This window comes from Typopeltis vanoorti, chromosome 23, assembly GCF_054136105.1.
Source record: "Typopeltis vanoorti isolate ZY-2024b chromosome 23, IOZ_Tvanoo_1.0, whole genome shotgun sequence".
In the NCBI taxonomy this organism is placed as follows: domain Eukaryota; kingdom Metazoa; phylum Arthropoda; class Arachnida; order Uropygi; family Thelyphonidae; genus Typopeltis; species Typopeltis vanoorti.
Genome location: NC_143571.1, coordinates 74,700,152 through 74,726,012, shown reverse-complemented (window position 1 = coordinate 74,726,012; position 25,861 = coordinate 74,700,152). Strand labels below are relative to the sequence as shown.

Sequence of the window (25,861 nt, the reverse complement as noted above, 5' to 3'; positions counted from 1 at the left end):
CAATGGGAAAATTAAGGGATCTACACTATGAATTGTTGGAACATCCAACCTATTCTCCAGATTTGGATTCCTCTGACTTCTAACTCTTTCCAGAACTAAAACTCTTCCTCGCTGGTCAGTGTTTTTCTTCGAATCAAAAGGTGATTGCAGCTGTAGAGGGATATTTTGCAGATCTTACTGAGAACCACTACAGGGACGAGATAATGGCGCTGGAGCATCGCTGGAATAAATGTATTAGTCTTAAGGGAGATTATGTTGAAAAATAAAAAGAATTTTGAAATTATAAATTCGTTTTTCATTAGTAGGCCGAGATTTCAGACCACCCTTGTATGTACACAGCGCATACGTGGCCAGTAGGATGATGTAAATAATAATTTTCACCTTCATGTCAGTTGAATAAGAACGTAGTGTGCTCGTTTTTTTGTTTCTCATGTTCTTGTTCCACTAAATATGACTTCAACATGGAGGATGAATTTTACGCTGAATGATATATGATATCCTTTCAAGATACCAAGCAATTTTATAAACTTGGTTTTAATCTCCTTTCCCAAGCAAGCAAACAGACAAGTAAGTCAAGTTTGCTCCTGAACATAGTTCAGGTCTGAGGCAACTCGTTGTAAAGGTGGAGTAAGCTCTGATCACTTTCCCATAGTATCTCCTCCAATGCAAAGTACATCCCCTTACGGAGATGTATGATGCTATGCATTAAAGGAAAGGGCCACAGACCGGTTTTGACCTTTATTGAGGTCTCGCCAGTGGGATCCAAACCCATAGATGCCAAGGTTGAAGTAATGCAGAGCTTATAAATTTTACCTAAACAAGTTGCCACAAGATGCTTTGACCTTATTGAATAAAAATCTCAGGATGAGATAAAGATGTAGAGAAAGATATAGTATACCCAAGGTAAAAAAACGTTCGATAATCCACTTTATGTAAAATACTTGACTACCATTGACCAAATTTCTGATGAAGGAATCCGACTTATCAAACACATCAACAAAAGAATGTTGTTTTATTTTTGACAGCATATATCACAACACAAAATTATAAGTAAATAATAATTTATTAACTTATTGCTGATATTTCGTTGGTGTTATAACCAGCATCTTCAGAGCCAAAAACACAGTTTGTCGCAATGCGCGAGACTACAACATGGTGTAATCAACGGACTAGTTTAACAAAATTATCAGAGAAATATCATCAATAAGTCAACAAAATATTATTTACTTATAATTTTTTGTGTTCTGATATATACCGTCAAAAATAAAACAAAAGAAAACAAATTTGGAGATGTACTGACAGGCTGTGGTACCACAATCACAACTGTTATGTCAAGCAAAATTATATATCGCTAACATTTACAAAATGTGCGTTTCGTTTCAAAATTTCACTGATTATATACGAGATCTCGTATATAATCAGTGAAATATATATACGAGATCTCGTATATATATTTCAATGAAGTATATATACGAGATCTCGTATATGTACTGAATATCAAAAACTAAATCGCCAGGAGAAAAAATGGCTCAACTCCATCATATCCTGAATTATCAAGATACTCCTTCAAGGACGCTTTAAAGAGGGGGGGGGGGGGAGGTCTACTAGAATACCACCAGATACTTGTTTGAATAATATTTTTAGCTTTTTAGAATGGTCCTATACTTTTCACCCTAAACTTGTTTCCAAAATTTCGAGAACTGTCTCATCTGGGATACAATTTTGGGATTACATCATTAAGATTTTCACATTCGCTATGTCTGCGCATATATCAATAAATTATTTTCAAAACACCAGCTATTTCTTCTTTTTATTTTTTTTTCCTGTTTTTGTCCAATAGTGTTTTAGGTTACAAACAAGATTTCAAAAGTTGATTCATGTACTTCATGCGGTAGACATTGAAATACTCTATATTACGTAACATATCCACTGTATTTAACTGCGTAAATAAAAATATGACAAGATTAGAAGAGTGAAATCAGAAAAAGAAGTTGAAAAATCGACCAGTTTTGCCTTGATCCATCAGAAACGATCTCATCTTAAATTTAAGGCCTCGGGCAGAGAAAGTTTGGCGTTCGCAATTGAAGTCTGTACACTGCCATTAAGGTCACCAACGCCTTATCGTTCAACGATATAACATCACCATTTTTTGAGTAGCATAACGTGTAAACCTCTAAAAAAAGTTCCTTCAAGTTAAACTGAATCTTACTACAAAGAATTAAAAATGCAATCTTCGTGTGTCGACAGCGACCTCAGCCTCAGAAATCGCGTAATGCAACATTCATCTTAATTATCTCCTCACATTAAGGAAATTGAACTAGATTAAAAGATATAAGCGCCTTTTTCAGCCCTGCTTTCTGAAGCATTCTGTATTAAATCTTCGTTTTAATCACAAAGTCTTTACAACCTTTAAATTAAAAAAAAAGCAATCAAGTTCAAATCCCAAAATTAAATAAAATCTTTCTTTTTTCCATAGAAACAAAGTGCTATGTAATATACAAGAAACATAAGTGCGTGAGAAAAAATGATTCACATTCTGTTAAAGTTTTTTGTCTATTAATTTTGTTGTAACCTTAGACTGAATATTATCAAATGTGCATTCCTGAAATTTACGTAAGGAATGCAGTTCACATTATCTCAAGGAAATTGTTTTACTAGTTTAAGACATATCTTACTAAATTTATCAAGAAACCACTTCCCTGTTTTCTATTGAGCGTCTGGTTCATACATCATACTTCCTTATTATTTTCAATTTATTTTGTTCTTAGAAATTAGTAGCTTTAGCAGCTTTTGAAAGAAGGAGTTACTGTTCGTAATGCAACTGCTTAATTATTGTCTTCTGTTAATTCGAACTTAATTACCTTTGTTGTAAGTACGTTATCATTAAACAAGCGCATTCTCTCATAAAGAGCAGTAAATTAAATTGTAACTTTAATGATAATCGCTCTAGGCAGGTGCATTCTCCATACAAAAATTAATATACATTACTAGAAAGATATACTTTAAACGATTGCATTAAAATTCATTTTTTCTTATCGGATAAAAGAAGTCAGACTAAAATATAGGTTGCATTTACAATAATTAATATAATTAGAGTTCTGGAATAAGTTAGGTTCGATAGGTGTGTTGCATGTGTCTTTGCTAGGCATAATTAAAAAGTCAAATGTGCGACTTCTTTCTGAAGAAGAATGTGAAAGAAAAAATGTTCAACTAAATATGGAAAAAAAAATGAATCCACTTTAGTTTGAATTGAGCATTGAACTAACTGATTTCAATATTTAATTTAACTGAAATGAAATCAGTTTAATAATCAATTCAACTGAACTGAGATTAGTTCAACATCGAAGTGAACTGATTTCAGTTCGGTATTGAACTAAAATTAGTCCAATACGGACTAATTTTAGTTCAACCTCGGGACTGGGAAACACAATAACAAAATAAGAAATCATAATAAATGAGAAACCAGTAATTGGATTAGGAGTTTGCTGTGGATACCAAGCATCATGATTCAGCATAAGGTTAGAAGGCCATTTGCGGTTGTTATATATGGAAGCCAGTCCAAGAGCTGATCATACATGTGAAACGAAACCGAAATTTATCATAGTAATAAAACTGTATTCCTTATTTCTAAAACCGACTTTTTTGGATATTTTTATTCTGTCTTGAAAAAAACATTTCCTAGTATTCCTAAAGATATTCGAATTTGGATCGTTCCTCTGTGAACAAAGACAAATGATTTGAAGATAATGAATTCTTTTAAAAAGCTGGATATAAATGTAGAACATTCGAAGGAGATGTGAAATAGAGGGAAATACCAAACAAACTGCAAATTAACCTGCTTATATTAAGTCCTGAAACTGTGACATCGGACTTAATAATGTTATCACTAAAGTAAATTCCATTAGAAATATCAAATTCTTCCTTGTAGTCATTGCTTTAAACTCTATGTCTGTTGGCTTCATAGTGAACTGTTATCGAGATAGTATCCTAGCAGACAGTGAAATGGGAAAGATTATCATCATAAAAGACCCCATTGCTGTTCATCTCTCCTTTCTTTTTTTTCTTTGATAACATAGCAGTCTCCAGTTATCGAAATAGAGATGTGCGATACTGTCCCGTTATTCGTTCAATTATTTTGTCATTGATCATTATAATTCTTTCACCATCATAAAATTTTGTAAATTACAAAACAGTCTGTGACTTACAAAAACTCACTCAGGATCACAGCTATATATCTGTATCGATCCTTCTCGCTGATTTCTCGATATTAATTATGTTGATATGATAATGATTATAGATTCCTAAAAAGGGTTATGAAATGTGCGATTGAATTCTATTAGTGGTATTTCTTACCATTTTCAAGAAATCTTTCCATTTGCAGAAATGGAAAGATTTCTTGCTTCTTACGTAGAGATAAAACATAATACTTGAAATGATTTTGCAGTTTTTAGCTCTGAAGATAAAACTATAACAGCTTGTAAGTCTGAGTGTAAACGCCATATCATCTAAAATTAAAGATCTTAAAGAATATTAGTATTCAAATATGAAGAAATTATATTTATTCATATTTTAATGAATGATGATGTAACTGAAATTAAAATTAAAATTGTCGTTGAAATTGATATTTTTGCAATTTTTGATTTAATCTTGAATAATTCGGTAGACATCGCATATCAGAAGCGATCATAAATAAAGTGGAAGAAAATCTTGCAAAAAAAGTTCACGATACAAAGTTACTTCTAAATAATAATAATAATAATAATAATAATAATAATAATAATAATAATAATAATAATAATAATAATAATAATAATAATAATAATAATAATAAAAGTATTACCAGTCAAATTGCTATTTGAATGATATCCTGTTTTGACTATGTGTCAATTGTGTGAATAGAGTAATAATAATAAGAATAAGTTTAAAAGTAAATTAAATTTCATTTACATATCTTCATTAGTTTCCGTTTACTTGGTATCGAAAAAAAATTATTGAATATTCTACACGTTTTCCGCATTAGCGCTAATGCAATAAGTCAGAGGGCGTTAGTGTCAGCATAGTGAAACATGTGTCTCTGGAGCGCATGCTGGTAACCAGAAGGGCACAAGCGCCCTTGACGTTTAGGTGTTTTGACAAGTAGCTTCGATGTTTTTGTCAGTGACTTATAGTTCAACGTGTGAAGCAGCATCATTTTATGTTTATTAGCATTCAGTCGACGCTATACTTGATTCATTCCAGCAGAAGAGTTACAGTAAGTCTATATATTTAAGTAGCGATTTAGACAGCGATACGTACCATTACTCAATTTAATTCAATGAATAGTATTTTTTATCCTTTTATGCTGTTAATAATTATTGTATCAAGTGGATAAAGTAGTATTTTACCAATTAGTTAGCTTTATGAAATATGTACTATGCGATTTTATTAATTTAGTATGTTTTTACAATTTGTAATAGTTCCTTAACGAAGTAATGTATATTAGATCTGAAATCCACCTTAGTTTCCAACGTTTTAGATGACTGCACAGCCGAACTTAACAAAATCTTTGAAATAGAAACATTATTTTAATCACCATGCGAGAAATCAGCATGTTTCGTTTTTTTATCTTCTGTTTAGCTTTAAAAGTGCATAAGCACTTCATAATGATTTTTGGTACTCAACATCGTTATGCAGTTTGTCATTACATAGACTGGCTTTTTCTAAACTTGGGATTTGAGTACAAAATGTTGCCTAGAATGCCGTGCTTGTCAGACTGTAACAAGTACGGTATTGCCTCGAATACCTTGCTTGTTACAGTGTGATATTAAATTTAGTAAAACGATTGAGATTAGGACATTTCTGAGAGATATTTCGTTTGAAAAAATAAAGAACGATCTGAGTGGCATAATATTTTACAGTAACTTATCCAAAGATGATTTTTAAAGTATACTTTTTAATAGTTTCATTTAAACTCGAGTCCAATTTCTGCCAGTATTCATAGTTAGATTTGAATATAGTTTCTAATTAGATTCTAATTGTATGTTTACATTTATAGCATCAACCGAGATTTAGCTTTGATCAGTAAGAATAAGTGAAAAAAGGCGTTTGGAATAAAATTATTTTCTACACGCTGTCGTAACGGAAGGTGTATTATGGCAAACCGAAAAATCAATGTCATGTTATTCTATTGATGTCTGCAAACACAAAGAACTGCCGTCAAAATTAGAGCTGCGAAGTTGGTTATTCACCGCTAGCTGGTAAACACGTGGTCTCCACCGAGGCCAACGTGTTGCTAACAGCTGGTTTCCACTTTAAAGCCGTTGTTTGCGTCGCAAGGGAGATTTCCCGACGCTTGCCAACACCGTACAGCAAACACTAGACACCACGGACAGCGAATGATACCAACACCGCGTTTTTATTAAGCGCCGTCCTTAGACTTGAGCAATCCTTTAATAATATAATGCGCATGGCTTCGACGGTGCCAAAATAATAAAAACAGCCATTCTGCCGGCTTACGATTCTCAATAATTGCCTACTCCAAGTAAACAAGTCGCTACTAACAATACGTATGCGCACCATGTCGAATTATATTGATACACACGCACTAAATCGTTTAAAAATGGTTTTAAATGTTTGGTATTGTTAGAAGGGGAAAGTACAATAGAGCTGAGAAATTATATACAACTTTGCTTGCGACTGCGTTCTACATAATATAGTCCCCAGTTCGTTAAATTAGCCTGTCTCATGCTTTGATTTATTCCCTGTTTATACCTGTGGGGTGGTACGCTCTCTGTTGTAAAGTGCCTTAGTGTTTTTCTTCTTCAGTGGAATGCTCTAAATAGACATTGCTATAAAAAGATTCGTCTGGTTAGGAGTTTTTGATGTTTTCGATTGTGCAATCGCTGATAAGCAAAAGGTAATGAGGATTTTTTAAACTTCTTTTAAACTTCAAACTAAAATTGCGTTTCGATCGCATTCCTACGTTCGACACTTTCATCGGAAAATTTTACCATCGAATGTCAAGAGGAGCAATGACGTTGTGAATCACATCAGGCCAACATAAATAGTAAATATGCCAAAAATTGAACTTGTCTTTAAGAAGCCATCTGTCAGATGTGGCTGACAGTGACAGTACTTGGCGTAGTGCCGGATTAAAGCGACTACAGACGTGGTCTAAAAATGAAACTTGGTCTTTACTAATGTACTTCCAAGCACCCTCCCCGTCCCTTTTCCTGTTAATTCGGACTAGGATATACAGAATTTGGATCGATATGAAACTATTATGCAGGCAGCAGAAGTTTGAGAGATTGTTTTCGGCAATGGGTCTCCCATGTGATCCTAAACCCTCAGTTTCAAATCCGAAATTCCACAAGAATAAGCAGGATTTGGAAAAAAATTTTTTCAAAAATTAACTTATAGTCGCATTATTGAAATTTATGTTTGTGCCATAATAACGAAAGTTTAAAATTTTTAATTGAAGTTTTAAACATTTTAAAAATGATAATTTGAAGATAAAATTTGCAAAACTATGTAAAAGTACATCAGAAAATCGTTAATTAATGCACCATTTAGTTCCAGTTGTCTGTGTGCGTGCGTGCGTGCGTGTGTGTTTGTGTGTGTGTGTGTGTGTGTGTGAGAGAGAGAGAGAGAGGTTGATTACTGAATGATGACTTAAATGGTACCGATGTACTGTATTGATCATTTATATCCTTCAGAGATGATATTTACAAAAAAAAAAAAAAAAAAAGACAGGAAATGGGTGGTTCATCGTAGGGTGAAATTTTATTTCTAGAATCCTAATCCTGCACATCATTGGAAAACGTTTTTTATAACTCAGCTAGGTGGACCACACAATCGTTCGCATGACAGGACACACAACACGCATACCGCGATAGAGTCGCTTGTAATGGGTGTCGATCTATTGCGATGTCAGAATGAAATATGCCAGTCACTCACGAAAATAATAATAATAATAATCTTATTGCAAATGATTTCATTAAGATAACCAGCCTTCGGGTTTATATTCTTAAAATACCCAAGGAACAGCATATCCAGAGGATCGCTGTCCAAAATATCAGTTTTATGAGCAAGAAACTCAAAAAAAAATTATTTGAAGCAAAAAATTATGTAATTTGTATTATTTCTCTCAGAAATGATAATATTAAGTTCAATCTATAAATTATTTTTAAATAGTTTAAAGTATTTTTGAAAATTTTTAAACCAATAGCATATGCTCTTTTTAATTCCTGTATATCATAGTACTACAATTATTATGAAAGAGTCTCAATAATAGCCCTAACCGCTATGTTGGTGCATGAACGAATTTTTTTTTAATTTAGTAAATTCACTTTTTTGTAATATCAGTAATGAAAATTCAAATTCGAATTCGAAATCTTACAAATCGGTAGCAGTAATGTCGCATTTTGGTGAAATGATCTTTCCGCAGAGAAGTGTACACCCTCTTTAAGGGATATGAGATCCCTTATATACCCATTCCCATGGACCTTTCCCCTTGCACGTGATATATATTGATTATTTGCTCAAATGACATATGCAGCAGCAGTATAATGATAAAACGCATGATTGTTCCGTTTGCATTTCAGGTTCCATGAAAAACGCCAGTTACTATGGTGATACTCTCGACGCAAAAATCGTTTTTAGTCATGGGTTAATGTCCCTGTGTTAATGGCGACAAATTAATTTTCATTCCTTTCTAATTATAAACACGTAAAGTGTACATTTCCTTCTAAATGTCTGTCACTAGAAAGAAAAGACGAAGGTGAAATGCCTAATGTGTGCAAACTGTTTCTCCGTCCCTGTTTTAAATCAGCCCAAAGCGCCCGTATTCTAACGGACTGAATACGACCTTTTTTATTACCGCCCATAATGCAGGTTGCGCGCGCGCTACTTCTGTGATGCCTCTGTTGCGCCCTAGCAACAACGCTCGATGAAGTCACGCCGTAGTAGGTGTGGCTAAAGTTAAATCATTCAGTGTCGAGCACACAGCTGTAAATCGCAGTCAGAGGCCGTGCTATTTCAAAAGACGTTCGCAACATCAATCATAATAGACGATGAACTGTATCATATTAGATTCGCTAAGTTTTTTTTTTTTTTCAATATAAAAGAAACTGCTATCGATGTATAATATAGTGACAGCGAAACATAAGACAGGCTTGTTTAGTTTATAATTAACGAAACACGATGGTATTGGCGATTTTTTTTGCATGAGTTCCATCCCCTCTTCCCCCCATATTCCATTTGCAGAAAGGAATTTTGGAATGTATTCTTGGACTGTCCCGGTATCCTTCAATGAGAACCTTGGTTGTGTTGATCATTTGAAGACCTTGAGTTTGTTTTTCTATAGCTTCTTCTGCTTATGATCTCAAATTTGAGAAAAGCAACTTTTATTTTAGCAGTAATCAGTACAATACAGTAAAGCAAATGTATTTTGCCTATATGATGTGTGTAAAATCCTGTTACCTAGGTGCCTGCGTGGAACAGCAATTCTATGCATACTCGATATATTATTATTAGTCTCAAAGCTGATAGACCAGTGCAGAATAAACAGATAGAATTTTAAATATGCGGTTTCTGTCCTCTGGGCATTCCCAAATCAGCCTTAATATAGAGCAAGAAGCGACAATATAGAAAAGAGGATAGGTACGTCAAAGTCATTGGTTGATCAGGCTAGGAGGAGAACTTCAACAAGAGTGCTAAGAGTCGCTGTACGTCTGGCGTTAAAGCATTCGTTCAACAATTTTACAAATACACAGAAAGTGAAGTCAGGGTATCCGATGGAAATCTCGTGACTCAGTCTTTTTTTGGGGGAAGGTACCTACAAGTCATGGAGGTCATCGAATATCAAATGTAGATCATCGTGTGAAGAATCACATTGAAAAATTTAGATTTTGGAATATCATTGCAACACAGTTATACAATCCGTGAAGTTCAATCGACCGAATAAACCACTGCTTTATGAATGTGTTTTGACAATTAATGAAAATTTGGTTGTGAAAGCTCCACAGTTCTAGCATTAGGATGGATGATTTGGTTATAATGAATGTAATAACGATTGGCCCAAACTAGGCAAATAACACGTTAGCAGCTGGTAAGGAATAGCACAGTTCATATTTGTTATGTTTACTGGAATGACATCGCATTTAATCATGTCGCTAAAGATATTTTTCTGTCTCTTTCTTGTCTTCCCCTTCCTCCGCCTTCTAGAGTGAATATCTCATCCGAGATTGTTAATAGGACATGAGGGGCCAAATCTTTCCTAGTCGAGTACAATTGCAAACGTAGTTGTGACAAAAGACCTGAGTATGAATCCCATCTAGAATGCGATGAACCTTTATGAAAGCTCTTTGAATTAAAAAGTGAGTTAGCCAGTTTCATAGGGAGGGCGCGTGGTTTTTATTAACAAATAGACATTTTTGGAACTAATGGCGAGTGGACAGTGCTTTCGTTCTCCAACCTTTCGGTCGTGGGTTGTTCGAATCCTACAACAGGCGCTGATGTTTGTGAATGCCTTTAGGTGGCAAATTAATGATGTAACACTACTACCCTACTTGCTGGAGGCCCGAATTGGCTAGCATAAGTTCTATGTTTAGTCTCTATAACATGGTTTCTGGATTATCTAACCCTGAGCTTACCCATTACTACTGTGGGACAGGCTTACAACCTTTTGTAGGCGGTATTCACATAAAAATATAGCCAAAGCTGTTTTGTTCAGAATTCAGCCATTACTAATACGAAAGTCTGGCGTTAAAACCGTGCGACAGGGAAGACATTTTACGGAGATTTTTTCATGCCTCACCCGAAATGGAAAAGCAGTTTCTAAGGTTCAGAATTTATATTGTGACAGTGTTCTATATGTCAGAAGAGATGTCGTGGACGGAAAAGTATTATCTTTTTTGGAAGTTGAAGGGACTATGGATGCAATATATTTCGGGCCAGGAAAGGATAGACCTATAAATCAGTCCAAGCGAAATTCAAGCGAGACTGTAAGCATCTAGTACTCCGTAAATAGAATTGAAGCGTGCCAGCGTACGATCTTTCCTGGATATGAGACGTGCTTTTACTGACTACCAGTAATATTCATAGCTTTTCCAATAATTAAATCAAATATCACACCGACTCGGAGATCTCAAACTTGCGAACTAACTGAGCTGCTTCAAAGTTTTTTTTTTATTATTATTTTCTGCTATTAATATCACTTTACTTAAACATAATTTCGCTTCTCGATATGCGACATACTCCGCTTAAATTTTCAAAGGATTAATTTTGGATGCAACCCAAAATACATCTATCTAACAGGATGCTGCTCATATTAATCCGATTTTTTAATCCTTAGATCTAATTTCGATGGGCAGAATAAAGACTTTATAGGCTCGATTCTTGTCACTGACAAGAACGTTTTTGAAGTACGAAACATTTTTTCTGCCAGTTCGAATTAGTCATTAGCGCAGGCAAGAAGGTTTTTTCATACCTTAGGTTTTTAACCTCGCGACTCAGAAATGACCGTACAGTCGATACTACACTGTTAATATATTAGTAGGATTAGGAACTCGAGTTGACAACAGTTGTCTCTGCTGCCCATCTTGTCACCTTCAGTCTATTCACGACAGACACAGATAACACTAAACTGATGAAGTAAACTTATAGCTAACCTGTTACAAAAAAAAGTTAGGGATAAAGAATGCTGCCTGTCTCTTCTGAGGTAAGAGAAACATTTAGAAAATTAATTTTATTTCATTTTACGGTTTTTTTTTTTTTTTTTTTTGAAAATCTAAAACTGAGATCGCTAACTGAACGTATGCACGTTGAGAGAGCTATTGAAGCGGATATTTTTACACGTATACTGATCTATTTATGCGAAACTGTAAGCATCTGGAATTTACGTAAATGGAATTAAAGCGTATCAGAATAGCAGAGGATCATCTTCTACACACGCCTACTTATGTAGGACAGTGATAAAAATCAGTAGCGGTACATTGCATGGATTAGTTTTTTATATATACATTAATGATTTTCTCTAGAATTTACAGAATAGTGGTATTTCTAAAATGCTAGGAAGAAAAATTACTTACATAAACGAGATGCCGTATAGTATTATTAATTTCAGAGAAAAGCATCAAACAGTTCTGAAAATAATAACGGTCTTATATTAATGACTGGTTATTAAACATTAATGAAAGAAAATCATCTTGAATGAAAGATATACAATAAATTATCTGGTGATTATATACAGATATATTATCATTACAAAGAGAAGAAATGAGAGTTCCTTTCCAGAGAAGTTCGTGAATACCTTAGGCCGATACGCGAGTACAAAGGAAATAACATTACAACAACTGCAGTAACAATTATTCGTAATTGTTACTGCAGTTGAACCAGCAACCACCTCTGAATCAAGTGCATCTGAATTCATGCTAAGTGATACATTCGAAAAAATAATGCAATGCAAGACATAGTTTCAAGTTGTTGCTACTTTTGTAGTCCGAGTAGTGTACGTTACTCGTCCCTCACATTTGAGTAGCAGGATCGAATCTCGATACACATGATTTATTGCAATTACTACACATGCCAGCTACTGAATTAGAAACCTTTATGCAGATGTACGTAACGTCACTTACGTAGCGTATATGCAAAATATTGTTCACGTGTGTCACCACGTGTTCTAGGCAACTATTTAAGAATGCTACTGGTCAGTAATCGTCAATAATGTTGATCACAATGGGGAAAAAAACAAATGATCTTTTCGATGAAAGACTTATTGCAGATCCTGTCTGGCTGAAGCCACAATTTTGAAAACAGAAATGCTGACTTGTTTCTCAAGAGGTGAGTGTTTAATCAGTGTAAAAATAACCCGCTTTGCTTGTATGAGAGGTCTAACTGTGGTCCTAAGATAGTCTGTCATGAACGGTATTGACCGAAGCATTTATTGAAGGCTGTTCCTGATCCATATCTCATCGAACCAGGCACAGGGAATTGAAGATCCGTGTTGGCAGTTGCATGCCTATACGGAAACCACTGTATTAAATAAAAGGTTCTAATTGAGGCTATTATATGTACAATACCGTATTCGGCCTCACTCATTAGTGTTGATTGGAAGAAAAGAGCAAGACTGAGTAGCTGTAGTGGACATAAATAATATTAAAGGTAACTAAACATTTTAATTAGATAAGGCTACGAGAAAATGAGGTACCTTTTCATAGGAATATTTGAAAACATAAAACGCTTAAGGCGTCTCGATAAAGAGGAACAGAGAGGTAGATTGATGCTACCAGATGCAATTTCATTTATTCCAAGATTCTCTCTCTTTGTTCTCTGAGTGAGAAAGAGAGGTTTCGGGATAGATATTTGGAAGTGAATTGCAAAGTTCATTCTTCTCAACTTCATTAGTCCTCTAATAAAATATGCTATATTTCTTTTGATTATGATCTCGTTTTAAGATACGCATCCTTTCTAAATAGAAAAAAACTGAATTCGGAAATTTACCATTCATTTTTTTTAAAAAAAGAGACTATATATGGACACAATATGTTTTATTCCAATCACTGACTAAAGGAAAATTTGATGGGCATTTTTCAGCCTTATTCCTGGTTTGTTAATCTCTAACACAGACTGTTTCTCCATGAAACTAGACTTTTTACAAACAACTAAAACAATCGTCCATGGAAAGCACACTATTTCAGCACCATAAGATGACAGCATTTTCTACTATACTCTTCCCTGATGTCTATGGAACTGATAGCTTTTTTTGCGCAACGATAGCTATTGGTGACTGCTACAGGTGGAGACCAGCTGCCCGCCGATTTTCCAAAAGTTAGCTATAGCTCCCGCTAAGAATGAAAGACGTTAGAAGATTTATTTTTATTTCATATCACAGAAATAAAATTAATAATTCTTGCCGTTCCGAGTAATAATAACATTTCTTATTGAGTTATTAATTGTCGTGTTACTAATTCGATAGTATTACATGGTGAGAGTAAAAAGTAGCTACTAGCCAACATCCATGCTCAGCTTACATTACCTTCTCTGTGGGTATAAGTGCGCCTTTGTAGCCATAAGACATACGAAAGAACGAAGCAATATAAATCTAAAGTACGAGAAGGCAAGACATTACGTCAATAGTAAGGATCCCTAAAGTTATTTTTCCTAAGTATCTTTCATAGCGCTTTTGTAACACTTAACAGTATCGTTCACTAGCGATATTCCTGTGAGATTATGTTCACTGAATAACTGCGAAAAAGAACAACACGGTTTTCTCTTTGATATTACTAAACATCTTGAATAATATTTCTGTAAATAATATTAAAGCATTATGAAGATTTAATAATAATTGGAATCCTCATTCATTAGATATTTAATTTAAAAATAGGAAATTAAATTTATAACCACTTTTCGGTTGATTCCCAAATGTAGTACATGTTTTCTACGTTTAGTCTGCGTGGAATCTGCATTCGTATTTTTGTATAAAAGCTCAAAGAGCATAATATGTATTGCTGTATCAAACATGAATCCTTTGGAAGCCTTTCCATCCTACCAATCGGCTTAACCAAAAATGTTACGCAGTTCTTCCATTTGTGAAATTAAAAAGCTTTTGAATGGTTTCAAAGATATGTTTATATAATTTCAGGATACGAACGATTTCTAGGGATAATTTAAGAGAAACAAAGCTAGGACAGCTGAACACTTTCGACAATGACTTTGCTATCTGCTTTCTGGGAATACTAATAATGACCATTGACCCCTCACTGTAACTCATCATTTTAGTTCCACGTACGAAAGATTTAGACCTTTAAAATGCATAATTTAAAAGAATTGTCATTTTTAAGGACTTCTCCCTAATCACAATTTTGCAAACTCCTTGCGTAACGTGTAATATTTTTGATTATTACTATAGTGCTAATTCCATTATTTCCAGGAATGATTTCGACTGAATATTTTGTAATCCTTTGATAAAACTCTCATCACCATTCACCATGAGAAAGAATTTAACTGCTTTATATCATCACCAATGTGCCTGTTCAGTGAAATAATTGGAGAGATTAGATACCGCTAATACACGTTTTTCCAATTTTTAATGTTGATTCAGCAATCAGAGAGAGGAAGCCAGTTGGTAATATGCTATAATCAAACAGACTGAATAATGGGAGGTTTCTAATAATGCACCTACCGAGTAAGTCTTACGATGGTTTATTATTATTATTATTATTTGACACCGCCAGGGAGTCCAAAGACTCATCAATGGAGGGCATCTGCTCTACAATTCTGTCTCCACCACTCAATCCACCAACTGACCGCAACTACACCAATGCCATCTACCGTCGACCACCATCACCACAAACAATCACAAACATCCATGCCCACGGCGGGATTCGAACCTGCAGCCTTTTGGCTGGAGAGCGGATACGCTGACCACTCGGCAAGCCTGGCTGGCAAAAAATTTATGTCATAAATAAAAAAATCAGAGAATATCTTATTTTGTTAGAAGAGAAAAGGATATTCTTATTGTATTTACAATTTAATAGAATGCATCTACGTTTATTAACAGAATTCATTAAATATAATTTTAAATGCGTTTTACATTCTGAAATTTCCTATCAATAGAAGCAGTTAGGAAATATCAAGGAAGTCAATGTTGTAATGACGGCGAATTCATATCCTGAAACCGGATTCAGGCATAAAATGAGGATAAGATGAAATCGTATTTTTCCTTATGGCAACATATTTTATTAGTTTTTATGTTTTCATTTAATGTCCTACAAACCTTGTAGTTCCATTTGTTCATTAATCCGTCTAACAATTTGCTTAAAACTTTCAATAAATGCGTGTGTGTGTGTGATTGAGTCATGGTACAATTATTAAATGGGATGCGGGTTAAGTTTTATAGTTTAAGAATTTCGATATTTCTTTCAAAACACTCATCAATTAAACTGCCCACCTCTCCTATCCATACACATTTGTATATATAAAGATATAAAACAGTAAACTATAATAACCCTCGAGTTGTGTGCTTTTTTCACTTTGTTTTTATGAGATTATATTTTGAATCAACCTTGCTCCTGAATCAGAGGCCAAGGCCTGCCGTAATTTTACGAAAGTTTCCACTTATGTATGAAGATGATGAAAGAACACTGACAGCAACTTTCTTCAATGTATTATCTTCTTGGGTAACATTAGTTTTATGGATAACATCAAGGTCAAGTAGTAAATAACATGATCCATGGTTGATACATTACCATCTTCGTCCTCTTTAAAGTATTATTCTTTCTTTTTTTATCTTATTTTATATTTCTTCAAGTCTGTTCTACATACTGTGTTTATGATTTGTCGTTGCGAAATCAAATATTTATTAAAGACTATTCTGAGTTTAGGAATTTTGTATTTTAAACTCGTTCCCCTTGAAAGCTTATATATTTAGTTTATTGGTTTTTCAGAAATGCGGATTTTACAAATATAAACAGATTTCTGAAGACATTTTTGAGATTTCATTTTATTCGTTGATTTCTAATGAATAAAAATGTATGTTTTTGACAGCATGTACATATACTCGTTTATCAGTTTTGCATATCGTTAAGAACGTAACCCAATTTCGTTTTATTTAATTTCCTGGTCTAAAATATAACGTTGTTCTATTTGATTAGTCTCTCTACTGCATTAATTATCTTTATGAATATACAAATGAAGTAGTTGACTCATTTCATGGTCTAAAGGGAGAAAAAGAAACTATAACTTCTTGAAAGCATTTAAATATATTTGTATTACTATAATTCTCAACTAGATAAATAAGTTTGGACTTTAAAAAAAAAATCACAATTGGATTTATTTGTCATACGTACTTATGTGTGTACTTCTTATTAAGAGTTTTCTTAGTTCTTAAATGCCTTAATTACTAGTAAAGTATATCATTAAATGTCGCAGCTTCCGTAAATGTGGATTAATAAAATAGTTTCAAATGGGATAGATAAGAGTCCATCATTGCATGGAATGCATTTTGTTAGAACATCAATTAAAGGTTAGAAATGCACATAAAGGCACGGATATGAATCACACCACTTGCTTTCACTGAGGCTGTGTGGTATTTGGAATGTTGAGTGACCGGACTGCTGGGAGGAAACCTCGGAAGTGGTGAATGCATTACGGAAATTGCTGAGAATGCTTTCTTGTCTGTGATATCATTAGATCCTAAAACTTGTTATTAGGATAAATTATTTTTATCCTATGTAAAATGTTTCCTGAATAAAAATATTTCTCGTGTAAGAGGTTATATTATTGGAGCATTCTTCTAATATTTTGCCGACGTGTTTTTAAATTTTTAGGCTGAATATGTACATTTATAAGAAGTGTGGCAAAATTATATAAAACACGTGTGTCAATAATATATATGTGTAAATACAGAGTGCCTGCTTAGCACAATCATTAGTAACAACACCCCTGGTTGACAAAAAAGATCTGAGTTCTAATATATCTGAAAATATATCCAAAAGATCTGAATTTTAATATATTAATAATATATTAAAATTCAAAACTGATCAGGTATAAAAAAGTCTCGTTTTTATATAAAATTTACGTGATTCTCAACATTTAATATTGATAAAATATGCTATAGTATTTAAATATGCCATGACACTTTAAAAATGATAAGATTCCCAAGTATGCACCCCGTCTTGCAGTAAATTTGATATTTCAGCAGTAATTACTTGTATTGTCAACCAAACGTTGTTGGAATTTAGTGATACATGATGGAGCATGTATTAAAAATGGCGAGTGTCAAACATTATGGTCACAAGATCTTATAATTAATTTGGGATAGAATATTATAAGCTAGTGTAACATAACAGTATTATTATACCCAATGCGAGAAATTGAAACTGTCTATAAAGAGAATCAATGATTTCGGACATTAATAAACAAAATATATCGTTAATACTTTGCGTACGTGGATTAAGTGTTAATGTTGTATAGTTAGATATACAAGTCACGTCTGATATTTGGTGATTAATATTACTGTCATTAAATAATTCTTTATGGACAGCACAGGTGTCTTAGGAAGTTGGAGAGAATAATATCTAAAAACTACAAGGAATTATTCTGTAAGACTGCTGGATAGGAGGTAGATGAGTCATGACTTAATGACAGCTTGGATGAAAGAAAACCTGTTCTAGGCAATTTAAGAAACTGTTTTAACCTCAGGCAAAATGGGAGAATAACCCGAGCTGATCGAATGGAGAAGACAGCATGGCGCCAATTGTAATGCGTTTGGGTAGAAGGAAAGTGATATCTGATTCTCGGAGAAAGAAAAAAAAGAAAGCAAAAAAAAAAAAAAAATATATATATATAGCTTTGTATTAACTTCTTCTTCCTTTCCAGGCTTATAGGCCAAGTGGCCTGTTCCGGACTCAATTTCATCTTTTTAAAGGTCTTCCTCTGCATCGAGTACCTTTTGGGTGGTAATTTAGAATTTGTTTAGGTATTCTGCTTCTATTCATTCTTAGTATGTGTTCTTTCCATTTTTCTCTATAGCAAATCACTGCTATAGAGAAATCAGCTTTGTACTAACATTTTATGGAAATGTAAATTAGAATGGGAACGAGCGATACAAGGCAGAGAGAACTATGGAAAATGAGATATATTAAACCAGCCAGTCAGGGACTAGCAAAATTACTCTGTTCTCAACTTTTTTTTTCTCCAAAATTGAATTTTCCTGTTTATAGCATAAATTTTATGTTCTGTTCCTCACTTCGGTTTTTAGATTCTGTAAATATCTAATCTATTTTTCTCTGTCAAAATAATCTACAGCAGGTAGATTGGTCTAATTCTCGAATAAAAAAAAAAACTCATAAAGATACGGTTCTTCTTTTTTTTCTTTTTTTTTTTTTTGAAATATTTTGAAAATGACAAAGATATTGCGGCACAGTGTTTGTATTTAGCTTACTGTTCTTGATTAAAAAATTCAACAGAGAAAGAGATGGCATACTTTTTTGCGTTGATCAAGTAATCAGTTTAAGGTTTTGAAATGGCTTAAGGTACAGCCTGTAACTCAAGACACTATTTGCAGCTTTTACATCTATATTCTCCCATTCTAAACGTAAGTCTCGACCTACCTAATTATCTTTCTTCCTTTTTTTGCAATCTACTTTCACTTTTGCTAGCTAACGTCAAATATACTATTTTTCATTCTCGCTTACTTAGCATAAGAAACGTGTTAAGCCATCTGGTACCAAAATTAGAATGCTAACTACAGTTTATTATTCTTTTACTGAGGAGACAAAATAACTATTCTGTGGAGTCAAAAGTTCGGCCCAAAAATAACGTGGAGTAGTCACGTGATCGAATTGAGAGATTATGCAAACTTTGGATAATGATATAGACAGCACAGCAACAGGCCTCAGACCTCCACAGAGACATTTTTAATATTGTATTATATACATATTTATATATTTTGCTTGATAAGTTGAACAGAACTTAAGATGAAGTCACAGAATTAGCCTCCGTCTCTTTAGTGCATAATTCATTGCATAGCATTTGCAAAACAAAAACGTGCATAAAATTTGTAAAAATTGCAACACATTCAGTGTTAAGTCAACTTCAGTTAGGAACTAACAAAGATCAATCGTTTTCTCTCTAGAATTATAAGAAATGACCCGAGAGTTTCTTACAATGTTTTACAATTATTTTCAATTGCATTTCTTCAACGGCACTTGGTATTATGTCACAAAGAGCAAAAATTATAATATCATTTGGATATCAAATGTATCATATCTCCTGAAAGATTTCTGAAACGATGACAAATAGTTTTATGAACCAGTCTTGCCTAAAGCAGTAAGTAGCTTGTGTTGCCTAGAGGAAGTGGTCTGACGAAATCGTCATCACCTATTTCTTACCGCCATCTCTTTCACCCATGTAGGCATTTAAAAAAAAGAAAAGAAATTGAGTCACGTGGCATTTTCTGTTTCCTTGTGAGATAAGTGAGAAGGAAATTTTCCTTATGATAAATAGGAATAACTTTTTTTCTTTCTGTTTCTTCAGAACACTAATTACGTTTAGCCTTTCAGAGAATTCAAACAAGTTACATGTCAGTCGGAGTGGTGATAAATTGTCTGAAGAGATCTAAGTAGTGGAAACAAGGTATTTGTTTATTGTATGTAACGCAGTTAATAATCGTTGAGAAACTCAGAAGCTTTGGTAATAAGATATCAGTAAATTGGATGTAGAAAGAATAAGTAAAATGGAGAGGTATAAGCGTAACGATTTTTTTAAAAGTATTCTACTTTAGCGAGATACTACAACGAACACCAGAAATTATTTCTGGTGTTTGTTTCAGAAAATGAATTAGCCAGTCATCATGATTTTATTGTTCTTGTTTATTTCTTATCAGCTTCATTTCTACTCAACTACAGTAACAATAATAAGTACACACGCAAAATAATAATAATAATAATAATAATAATAATAATAATAATTCATCTGCGTGGTTACATTTAATAATAGAGTTATGGGACTGTTCAAAACTGTATTCTCTTTCTACATTATCTGAAAGGAATACAAAGTTAAAAAAAAAAACGCGAAAGGGAAAGGAATAGAGTGATAATATCTTATCTTTAATTTATGAAATGGCCTTTATAAACAAAACGTACAACGTTTACTTAAGTAGTTCAGATAAACCTCACAAACACACCAATATGGAAATACAGATACATGCAGTTGATAAGCTCGTAGTAAAATAGTATTAAATCAAGAACACTAATATTTAGAGCAAGATTATGGAACATTTTTATTCTCGTACCACAATATTCAAAGGAATACTTCATTATATTTTTCATACTTGTATTTGAAATTAAATTCATAATGATAATAACGCTATACAACACAACACAACAGCTTGACATAATATCCAACTTGATTTATTTGTTTCTTTGAGATTGCAATTTGAGATTATTATAATATTCATGCTTCCAATTTCTCTCTATATTTTTTTAAATTTAGATTTAATTGTTTTTAAAATCTGAAATAAAAGATATTCTTCTACCAATTTGAACTCTCTTGCATGTCACTGACGGTATGCATATCACAGATCAAGAAAGCTTTTAGAGTTTTCCTTGTTCATATTTCGATACTAGAGTGTTTTGTATGCACTATTTACTGACATTTCAGATACTTACTTTTAGAAAATGTCCTTCACAGGAACTTAATTTGAATTTTAAAGTCTAAAGTGAATGAAAGAATGTGCAGGACTGAAACAATGAATCAACTATGAAATAATTGTTTGTTACTTTGATAATTTGTCATTAGGTTCCCTACTGAGTTCGTAATCAGCGTGTGCATCAAGCTCTGATGTTGCTCAGCAACGATTGTTACGGATTTTACAACCACCGTTTTCTTGCCGTCTCCTGTTCGTTCGGTAATGACGTCATTGTGTTGACCTTGAACTGGATGTAATGTTATTTGCAGCTCACGCCACTCCGGTTTTCATATACTCGCGTGTTTGAAGCTATGGTAGCGGAAAAGCCAAACAGAAGAATCAAACGTTTCCACATAGCGATGACCTTCGATAAGGTCTGGGTCACTCCTTTTGTTATATAAGGGCAAACCTTCAAAACCTCTCCTACTTGCTCAGAAGATCAAAAATTAAGATCAGGGAATTCTTTCGGATCAATTCCAATAAATTCGATCAGCTGATAAATATCCTGCGAAATAGAAATCGCGAATGGTTGATAAAAATACCAAAAAAAAAAAAAATATATATATATATATATATATATATATATCAAATGAATCAAAAACTGGGGGAAATCCTTATCATACTCACGATTCTAATGGATTACAACCCTTCGCGAATGAGAATCACATAACAAAAGTAACTTGGCCTTCTTATAACCTGATTTTATTTGGATCAGGTATAAAATTAGTCAGAAAAAAATGGCTAATTCTGTAGATTCAGAATTATCCGTTTTTCTAATTAATTCTATTTCCATGGTCTGCCATATCGGTCAGCTGTGTGTGTGTGTGTGTGTGTGTGTGTGTGTGTGTGTGTGTGTGTGTGTGTGTGTGTGTGTGTGTGTGTGTGTGTGTGTGTGTGTGTGTGTGTGTGTGTGTGTGTGTGTGTGTGCGTGCGCGCGTGCGTGCGTGTTATGGCTGATTTGTTTGTTTTTAGGAGAGAAGAACATCAACCTTTTAAAAATAAACTCTGAAATCTCCGTATGAGAATGGTTAACTCACCTCCACTTGAAAAGCTCTTAAACGATCTCAATTTCAATAATTAAATTATGATAATTTAATAAATAACCTGTGATTGTAAAATATGTTTTACGTAATCAACGAGTACATGTTTTACGTGAACGGGAAGTATTTTAAAAATACAGAAAAAAGTAAATGAAATGGAGAAAATTCAACACAATGAATTCATCAACGAAAAGTAGAAGTGGAGGAAACAGTAATTAGAAGCTTCCGAGTAGATCATCATTATTTAAATGGTCAATAATTACATCATTAATTTGTGTGAAAAATCACTACACATCAGTTAATCTAAAGTTAGCCATTAATAACTTTAATGAATTTTTAGCGAATCAACAAAGCCTAATCTTATTTAAAGTTACAAATATTATATGAACAGTTTAAACTATTAATGATTATCAATACACAGTATACCATCTGGTGGCTGCATATGAGTATGACGTTTCCTGTAAACTCTATATTATTTCCACAAAGAGTTATATTTCCCATAGCGTGGCGTTTTTCATCGCATTCTAGACAACCTAAAGCAACAATATGTTTAAAAAAATGCTAAATATTTACTGTATCACAGGCTCATGGTCACATCTGGTGTTAAAATTTCCTTTTTTTAAATTTTATATAAGCTCTGTTTCTGTGAGTGTCGTTGCAGAACATTTGGAAGCTAGTGTATTTCTTCTGTTCCAGAAAATAAACATTATTCTTTGGCTATCTGCAATAATCACTGTCTCACTGTCTTGAGCAACGATTTCTTGGAGCAAACGGCTTTCATTACATCCATTTACAAGTCTGCTAACAGATTCGACGTATCGCCTCTGATTTATTAGCAGCCACGAGTCCCCTCCTTGGCACACACACTCTCTCTTTTTCCTCTTGTGACGTTAGTGTCCGGATTACGTAAGTCCTCATTCATCTTGGATTCACTAGTCTGTTTACAATAACGAATATCGGTCGTTGTTTGCTGTGGCTTTAGTCGAAGTAGTCTTGTACTTGTACGATTATATTGCATTACACTCACTTCTTGACCCCGATCGATTATTTATTTTTCAATGATGGAAATATCTTAAGAAATAACTTACAATGATAGACTAACATATGTATTATAATAATAATAAAATTAAATAGCAGTGAAAGAGATGAACGTGCGACACACACACGCAGAGAGAGAAGGTGTTTAAATAAATGCCACCACGCTTGCAGTAGGAGAAATAGCAAACTAAATTATATCTAAAATGGTCTAATAATACTATATTTTAATAATAATAATAATAATAATAATAATAATAATAATAATAATAATAATAGGAACATAGAGAAAGAAAAAGTATAACTTAATGATATTTCCGTAATAGCCAAAATTGCGTTAAAACGGATTGAGTTACAGTTTTGACATTCATCGCATCATCGTAGAGTAAGTGAAAAAGCAATATACGCACGATCATGTTGGCCATGCTACTTACTATGCGTTCTTTTCCAAGAATTATTTTAAATCATGCCATGCAGAAGGTCAGTTCAAGGGCATATGCTGAATCATCAACGAATAAATTTCCCAGGTATTCATAACCACGAATGCCTATTCGTAATTAGCATTCTTAAAATGTCTATCAGGCAACCTACTAGGAAGAAACCACGCCATGCAATCATTATAGTTAGTCAGTCACGTGTTGCATATTATCGAAATTGACAGCGAATGTTTTTAGTTATGTAAAGTAACGCATTTGGTTTTGGAAGAACGTCTGACTGTATTCGTTTAATTCATGCATTTTCATTTGATTTTAAGCTGAAAATATTTATTTTAAAATTCCGACAAGCTGTAATCCTTTCTTTGAGTCGGAGGAAATTCAGCTTGTCATTTTCAATATGAGAAGCTCTTTAATTAAGGTATGTTTGTTAAGAATCTGGTTCTGGTGAAGAAATTATATAACTATTTTAAGCAAAAAGGTAACTTTTATTCATTTAATGATTCATGTGTGTTTATCACCAGACATGTTTCTAAAAGTATAAAACATTCTGTTGTTAGTTAGCAACAGTGCTATTAATAAAGCCAAATAGCTGAAATAAATATTCTTATTTCATCTCTAGTTCGACTAATCGAAGAAAGCTGAAATTAGACTTTCAAATCTGAGTTTATAATGGAGTCTTCAGAACAGAAAAGAAAACTGACAGAAAATAATAATAAACCTCCTCAAAATATTGAAAATTCTTTGCTTGTTCCTCCTGATGGCGGATGGGGATGGCTCATTGTGTTTGCTTCTTTTATGTGTAACGTCATCGTCGATGGCGTCATATTTTCGTTCGGAATATTCCTTATGGAGCTAGCAACTGCCTTCCACGAAAGCAAAGCAAAAACAGCTTGGGTAGGTTCACTGCTAGCGGGATTTTATTTAATCGCAGGTAAGTCATGTTTTATGGTATTGTTTAAGAATTTTTAGTCTTGTCATGACGAATGTTTTTTCCCATTTTCTTTAAAGTAAAAAGTTACGTATGATGTGGAAAGTATTAACATGTTTAATTGTTGTAATATTTAGCAATGGCTAAAAGTATATGACATAAATATCCCATAGTTTTCGTAAGTGCGCCTGTAATTGCTAATTCACATAATAATAACAATAATACATGTATAAATGTACTTCTTTTTTATACGCTAATAATTTTTCCGCAAGATGGCGCAAATTTCAAAAATGTGTAAATTCGGTTCAAGGAGATACTGTAATATACTACTACTGCAATATCAAACTTATCGCGAAGGAAGATAAATAATTTTAAATGCCAAACATTGTAAGTGTTGACCTGAAGAAGTTGATGTTTATTTAGAAAATTTCTATAACAGTTCCGCCAAGAAACTCACATTATCAGAAATGGTATTTTTTTATCTCCGAATTTTGCTGGACAAACAACTTTCCTTTTACTAGAGCTATAAATAGAAATTCGAGATTTTATTTGGATTTTGACCGTACGTTCAAACATGTGGCATTCGTGTTTCCTCCCCTTCTTCAACCCCGTTCCTTCTACCAATCCCCTCAACGGTTCTTTGATTTTCCCTTCAACTACAAAATCATAAATAACGATACTGTCATGTTAGCTATCGGGAAAAAACTTATTTACCTCTGGAAACTAGAGCTAGTTGAGCGATTCTTAAATACACATGTTTATAGGTCAAGGACTTGGCCCACTGATTTTACATTCGGTTGATAACACACTGCCAAATAGAATCAAAACACATGAACAGTCGCTATGTCACGTAGATCCTTAAGTAGTCATAGATGGTACCCACTGTCCCTGTAAAGAGGCCTATCTTGTAAAGCTCTGCTGCTATTCGGGCCACGTCAATTAACACCTCATAAATTATACGAGCGCAAAACATAGGTTGCAGTAAACACTCAGTTTAAATTACATTAAGTTAAAGTACATGCTTAATTTAAAATGAAACATGATCTGTAATAGTAATTCTATTTACAGGCGTTACTATGAATTGGATGCTTGTTAATAATCGCTGTGTAACAGAAATGGGGATATATTATTTCAATAAAATGGACAAGGACATTTTTTAAATTCTTATTTATCCAAAGAAGGTTCCATTATCAAAAGTGAAACGTAATAAATTATTAAAATAAAGATTTATTAATTTTGTTGCAAATGTTAT

General features: G+C 33.4%; 1 protein-coding gene across 1 annotated transcript in view; it reads left to right on the top strand.

Annotated features, from left to right (window-relative positions):
- The first annotated feature begins 5,129 nt into the window (after positions 1–5,129).
- Positions 5,130–25,861, top strand: part of LOC150093990 (monocarboxylate transporter 12-B-like) — a 46,333-nt gene continuing 25,601 nt past the window's right edge. The window contains exons 1-2 of the mRNA XM_090412824.1: positions 5,130–5,251; positions 24,301–24,612. Coding sequence (XP_090268950.1) covers positions 24,351–24,612 — 262 coding nt within the window. The 5' untranslated portion in view covers positions 5,130–5,251; positions 24,301–24,350. The remainder of the gene's footprint in view (positions 5,252–24,300; positions 24,613–25,861) is intronic.